Source organism: Chiloscyllium plagiosum, chromosome 7 (genome assembly GCF_004010195.1).
Source record: "Chiloscyllium plagiosum isolate BGI_BamShark_2017 chromosome 7, ASM401019v2, whole genome shotgun sequence".
In the NCBI taxonomy this organism is placed as follows: domain Eukaryota; kingdom Metazoa; phylum Chordata; class Chondrichthyes; order Orectolobiformes; family Hemiscylliidae; genus Chiloscyllium; species Chiloscyllium plagiosum.
Window position 1 is genome coordinate 86,449,472 of NC_057716.1, and position 7,166 is coordinate 86,456,637.

The window sequence follows — 7,166 nt, forward strand, 5'->3', positions numbered from 1 at the left end:
GAGGCCACATCGGGTGCAGCGGATGCAATAGATGGTGTGTGTGGAGGTGTAGGTGAATTTATGGTGGACATGGAAATATCCCTTGGGGCCTTGGAGGGAAGTAAGGGGGGAGGTGTGGGCGCAAGTTTTGCATTTCTTGCAGTTGCTGGGGAATTTGTCGGGAGTGGAGGCTGGTTGGTGGGGGGATGTGGACCTGATGAGGGAGTCACGGAGGGAGTGGTCTTTTCGGAATGCTGATAGGGGAGGGGAGGGAAATATATCCCTGGTGGTGGGGTCCGTTTGGAGGTGGCGGAAATGACGGATGATACGATGTATATGGAGGTTGGTGGGGTGGTAGGTGAGGACCAGTGGGGTTCTGAACTGGTGGTGGTTGGAGGGGCAGGGCTCAAGGGCAGAGGAGCGGGAAGTGGAGGAGATGCGGTGGAGAGCATCGTCGACCATGTCTGGGGGGAAATTGCGGTCTTTGAAGAAGGAAGCCATCTGGGTTGTTCGGTATTGGAACTGGTGTTGGAGTCATGATCCGACATACATTCCAAGGGATTTAGTACTTGCCTCTGCATGCCATCAAATCCATCCACTTTCTCTTGCCAGGGAAAAACCCTCCCTCACCTTATCCCTTTTATTATACCCACTCCAGTTAAAATGTCGATGTGCATGGCATGTGTGGGAATGGGTAGGGTATCAAAGGTGTGAATCTTGATGAAATAAGTATGGCAGCAGAGACTTACTGAGCTGCACAAAGCTGTTGTGTATGATGATAGCATTTCCCCACAGTCTGGACATACCTCTGGGGCAGTAGATATCTGGTGCCCAGCGGTTGCATTCGTAATTATCTGCTGCATTTTCACACGTAAAGCATTTGAACCCACCAGGAAAAGGTGTTGCTGCAAACGAACAAACGAACATTTGATCAAAAAGCTCCAGCAATAATATTTGACTACTGTTACTTTAAATGACGAAAGGAACGAAATACAGCAGGACAGTATTGTGAGGAGGATGATGAAAAGGGTACATAAGCCTCAATGTCAATACTTTCCTCTCACACATGGACTGGTATCTGATTTTATAGAATGCTAGAATCCCTACAGTGTGGAAACAGGCCCTTCAAATCAGCAAGTCCACACCGACCCTCTGAAGAGTAACCCACCCAGACCCATTCCCCCTATCCTATATTTACCCCTGACTAATACACCTAACCTACACATCTCTGAACACTATGGGCAATTTAGCATGGCCAATTCACCTAATCTGCACATCTTTGATTGTGGGAGGAAACCCATGCAGACACAGGAAGATTGTGCAAACTCCACACAGACAGTCGCCTGAGGCTGGAAGTGAACCCAGGTCCCTGGTGGTGTGAGGCAGCAGTGCTAACTATTGAGCCACTGTGCCCTCTAAGGAAAGCTTCAATATGAATTTGTGGTTTAAAAGACTGATGAACCTGAAATCAACATTTAGTTATTCCACTTAAATGGTTTGGCCGTATTAATGGGTTTCATGATTTTTCTTAAGGTGTTTAAAACAGCAGGAGGGATAAATGTTGCTATGATTAGAGGATGCTTTTTGCCCATCATGTGTACCATCCAAGTATGCCTCCCCTCCATCCATCCCTGAGGACATAGCACCTTCCAACCCCACCCCATCCTTCCTTCCCAGCCACATCTCTGGAAATCTCACAACTTCCTAGCCCCGAAGCCTCCCTGAGTATTTATTGGTGACTTGGATAATGGCATAAAAAGTCAAACATCTAAATTTGCAAACGAAACAAAGTTGGGTGGCTTTGTAGACAGTGCAGACAGTTGCATAAAATTACAAAGGGATACTGACGACATGAATAGGAAAAACTATGGCAGATGGATTTCAACTCAGATTATCCATTTTGAGGTTATCCATTTTGGATTGAAAAGGGTACTTCCTAGAGATTTGAAGTAAAATACAGGGGATGTCTAAAGAGAACTGGGGGATCTGGTGCATAGGATTTTCACCTGTCATGAACAGATGGAGAAAATAATCAAAAAAGCTAATGGAAAACTGGCCTTTTTACCTCGAGGGCAGGAGTACAAAGTTGCAGACATCATGCTGCATCATACCTCACTTGGAGTACTGTGAGAAGATTTGGGTACCACACTTTACGAAGGATACATTTGCATTGGAGAGAGTACAATGTAAGTTTACGAGAATAATATCTGAACTTCAGGGGTGAAGTTAGAGCAGGAGGTATACAAATTAGGCCTGTTTCCTCAAGAATTTAGAAGGTTAAATGGTGACCTGATTGAAATTTTCAAGATATCAACAGGAAAAGACAGGGTAGATAAAGATCATCTTTTTCCACTGGTTGGAGATTCTCGATTCCAGAAGTAGAGAGTACAGTGTGATAACTGGAACCCAGACCACTCAGAAGAGATGTTAGAAAGCACTTCTTTACATGAAGTGTCGTAGAAGTTTGGAACTTCCTCAAACAGAAGTGGGTGCTGGATCAGTTGCTAATTTTAAATCTGAGAGAGGTAAGTTTTTGTTTTTAGGCCACAGATCAGCCATGATCTCAATGAATGGCAGAACAGGCTCAAGGGGCTGAATGGTCTAATCCCATTCCTATATTTCTATGAGTTGCGGAAATCCCCGATAGTAAAGAATTCCACATATCCACCACCCTTTGAGAGAGAAAAAGTTCTCATAGAACATAGAACAGTACAGCACAGAACAGGCCCTTCAGCCCACGATTTTGTGCTGACCATTGACCCTCATGTAAGGTAAACCTAATGTATGAACCCTCATCTCTTATAAAAAATCTAACTCCTTAATCTGAGATTATGCTCTCTGGTTCTAGGCTTTCCAACTAGGGGAAAAAACCTCCACATCTACCCTGTCAAGCCGCCTAGTAATTCTAAATGTTTCAACAAGGCCTCCTCTCATTCTTTTAAACTCCCACGAGTGACTGCCCAACCATCTCAAACCCTCCTCATAAAAAACCCCTCCCTACCCAGAATCAACCAAGTGAAAACTTTCTTTGGACCGCCTCCACCGCCAGTATATCTTCCTATAGACAAGGGGAGCAGAACTGTTCACAGGATTCCAGGTGGATCCAGATCAAGGATTTATGAGGCCTTTTGTATGGGCCTGCTGGCAAACCTGCCCACACATCCTTTGAAACTCTGACACTGTTAGACTGATAGAGCTGCAGCTTCCATGGGCAGGGCAGCTTCCAAGAAGTTTGCAGGTCCCACCAGCCTTACTCCAGCACGTTTTGGCTGAAGGGAGGGCTTCTAAATGGTCACTTTTGCCACCACCAGTTTTTCTGGTGCTATGATTGGATGGGGAACCGTCAGGCAATACATTAAAGCACATCACAGGAAAGTTCTCAGGCAGAATAAAAATTGGCACTGATTCAAAGAGAGAGACATTTGGTTAGTGTAAAATTGATAGGATTCATAGCAACTTGAAGAACACAGAAATAATTGTGTATATACATCACTTAAAACTGTCAATTCTAAGTAAGTGTGAACCTACAGACAGAATATCGGTTTGACAGATCCTATCATCTGAACATCTAAGGCTGTTATTCATTCCTGGTCGTCATTGTTAACAATGTCCAATTATAAAAGACGAACTAAGGTTCCTTTAATAACAAAATCCAGCCTATTTTTGACAGATTTATACAAGCTACAGATGTAAAATTGACTTAGGTCATTGTATGTCTACTCTGCATTTCAGACCGTTCTATAACTATAATCATTTGAAGCAAAAACAAAGGGTCTTTACTTTCACCATTTGTTGAAGCAATTTATGGGAGTCTTAACTTCTACAGACATCTCATTTTTCTACGAAAGTTTGTTCATTTAAGTGACCGGATAAAATAAATGTTACAAACTAATTGAAAATTATAACAAATACCATAACAAATACCAAATTATCAAGTTGTTGTGACCAAATTGAAAATGGTCATGAATGCAAGACAGAGCCATTTTAAAATCAATGTTCACAGCAACAGGCAGCAAGCGCACAACAACCCAAACAATGGAATAAAGTCCTGATTTATTTATAAAAGCATTGCATACAATCTTTATCACAATTTAAATCTGAATGCCCTACTTTAAATCTGTACATTATACTGCTATATTGGATCTCAAAAAAACTTCCTCCTGAAAGCTACGGAGAGAATCTTAACAAAAGCAACATAATGACTGTTGCTGCTCAGAGATACCAATAATCCATTTGGAATTGGAAACATACGAGGAAAGTCAGGGAGAACATGTTTGTGACAAGGGCCAAAAGAAGTAGAATGACATTTGGAGGAGAGATGGAGCCCAGCTCAGCCTTACGTCTTGCAGGCCAGAACGTTATTTGTTTGAGAGTGTTAATTCACTTATTCCAAAAATAAATCTTCATAGCAAATGTTTGTAGATACAGTTAAGTAGGTGTTGGTAATAAGGTCAGTGAATAAGGCTTGGCTTGGGCAGTGTTATGTCTCCGTATGCAACATGTCTTTAAGAGACATGTTCATGATGTCATCACTGTATCATTTCCTTTGACCTGATGATGTAAAGGTTTCAGACTCCATCTTACTAGGGCCATTTGCAGCATGACATTCTGTGGGAAGTGTGCTAACTGTAACTGAATTGCACAGTACTAGCCCAGATATAGAAGCACCTATGATTATAATAGATGTAGGTACCAGCAACTGTAATAAATGACGATGAATCTTTCAGTAATACATTACTCACAAGTAGTTGTTATGTTATAGGAGCTAATGTAAGTATTGTCTCATCAGGTAACAATAATCTGCAGAAACTGTAATGGCAGATTAGATCAGGCAGCATGCAGGAACTTCATTTCTGTTCTCAACAACAGATCTGTTCTGTGTTGTTGCTAGGGATAGGAGTGACACCAGTACATATGCAACGTAAAATATATTAATCGGGATTATAATTGTGTCATCAAGATTTAAAAGCCTTTCATCCACAATTCTTTGCAAACATCAGTCTTGTGATCTACTGCACACTTGTTGCATAGTAACAGGAGATACAAACTTCAAACTCAGGGCGATAAACATTTTGTTAATCCATTGTCTCATCAATGTGAGTCACGCTCCTCAGAAGGCTTCTCAACAAGTCCTAACATAAACTTTAAGAACTGGAATGGTTGGTGGCACAACTGAGAAATGCTGTGAATGTGTCAAAAATAATTGACCATTTTAAACTTTTAAAACATTTAACGTAAAACTTTTTTGTTTAAATAAGAGGACAAGGTCGTGGTAAAGTAATCATCTAGATCACAGATTAAAATGACAACATTCCTTAATTTCAGATCAAGGTTGGTGTGTAATCTATTAATAATGATTGAAAGAAGAAGCATTCCTTCACCTCTGAAAGACCCACTTTAAAATCTAGTAATAATGAATAGTTCAAATGCTTGGCATGGCGTTGCCCTTTCTGAAATGATTAACCTTAAAGTTGTTTATTTGTGTGTAATTGTGCCACCAAAATGCATGATGTCATAGGTAATGATTGTTTAACACTATTTGTTTTGTTGTGGCATTCCATCTAACACAGTGCGTTCACATAAAACAATTATTATTAATGATGTTTGACCAGATGAGGTTACTCTAACACCATTAAACTCTTATCTAACTCCAACAGCAAGTGTCAGGTATGACATCACTGTTTTGGCAACTAGGAAAGTAAACAAATTCACTTATTTGTGTGAAAAAAAAGATCCTTTCAATATCAGATAGCTTCTTCTAAGGATCTCAGAGCCAATCTCTAATTAGATAGAGTCCACCTATCCTACTGGGACTGTTTTGGCAAGTCTTGCACTGAGGTTCAATATCCTTGGACCACAGTGTGGAGTAGGCTTTGACAGGGACACAGTGATTTCCTCACTGTGATTTCCTCAAAATACACAGTGGCAGTGGCAGGGGTTGGCAGTGGAAGGCTGAATTCATCCTCAAAAGCCCCCAAAATGCCCAAGGATCATTCAATCGAGGGGTCAGCCATATAGAGGAAGTGAATGAGAAGATGGAATCTTCCTAGCCCCTGAATGATGTAGGCATCGGTGGGTCAATTGGGAAACTAGGGTAAGATTGGAAGAAATAAGGTTTTCAATAGCAAGAGGGAAACATCAGATTCTCCAACCAGTATTAAACAGCAAGGTAAAAAGTTTGCTAGCGAGTATCAAGAAACCTACTTGAAGACATTTGCTTGCATTAGCAAGCAGTTACTACCTAATGATGCTTCATTTATTTGCAGGTTCCTATTCATCAGATTAGAAAACATTAAGATTGATAAATCCTCAGGGCCAGACCAGATTTATTCTAGGCTGCTCCGGGAAGCGAGAAAGGAGGTTGCTAAGCCGCTGGCGAGGATATTTGCCTCCTCACTCTCCACGGGAGTTGTACCGGAGGATTGGAAGGAGACGAACATTGTTCCACTTTTAAAGAAGGGTAATAGGGAAATCCCTGGCAATTACAGACCAGTCAGTCTCAAGTCTGTGGTCAGCTAAGTTTTGGAAAGAATTCTGAGGGATAGGATTTATGACATATTTGGCAAAGCATAGTGTGATTAAAGGCAGTCATCATGGCTTTGTAAGGGCCAGGTCATGCCTCAAATCTTATTGAGTTCTTTGAGAAGGTGTCAAGACAGGTCAACGACAGTCGAGCAGTGGATGTGGTGTAAATGGATTTCAGCAAGGCATTTGATAGGGTTCCCCATGGTAGGCTCATTCCCCTCCTCCAAACGGACTCCACCACCAAGGATATATTTCCCTCCCCTCCCCTATCAGCATTCCGTAAAGACCACTCCCTCCGTGACTCCCTCGTCAGATCCACACCTCCCACCAATGCAACCTCCACTCCCGGCACCTTCCCCTGGAACCGCAGGAGGTGCAAGACTTGCGCCCACACCTCCCCCCTCACCTCCCTCCAAGGCCCCAAAGGAAACTTCCATACCCGCCACAGATTCACCTGCACCTCCACACACATCATCTATTGCATCCTCTGCACACGATGATGCCTCCTCTATATTGGGGAGACAGGCCAGCTACTTGCGGAGCGTTTCAGAGAACACCTCGGGGACACCCGGACCAAACAACCCAACCACCCTGTGGCTCAACACTTCAACTCCCCCCTCCCACTCCACCAAGGATATGCAGGTCTTTGGACCCCTCCATCG

The 7,166-nt window shown here is 42.5% G+C and overlaps 1 protein-coding gene across 1 annotated transcript in view; it reads right to left on the reverse strand.

Annotated features, from left to right (window-relative positions):
- Positions 1-7,166, reverse strand: part of lypd6 (LY6/PLAUR domain containing 6) — a 32,088-nt gene that overhangs the window by 4,859 nt on the left and 20,063 nt on the right. Inside the window, exon 3 of the mRNA XM_043694593.1 lies at positions 786-884. Within this exon, the coding sequence (XP_043550528.1) occupies positions 786-884 (99 nt within the window). The remainder of the gene's footprint in view (positions 1-785; positions 885-7,166) is intronic.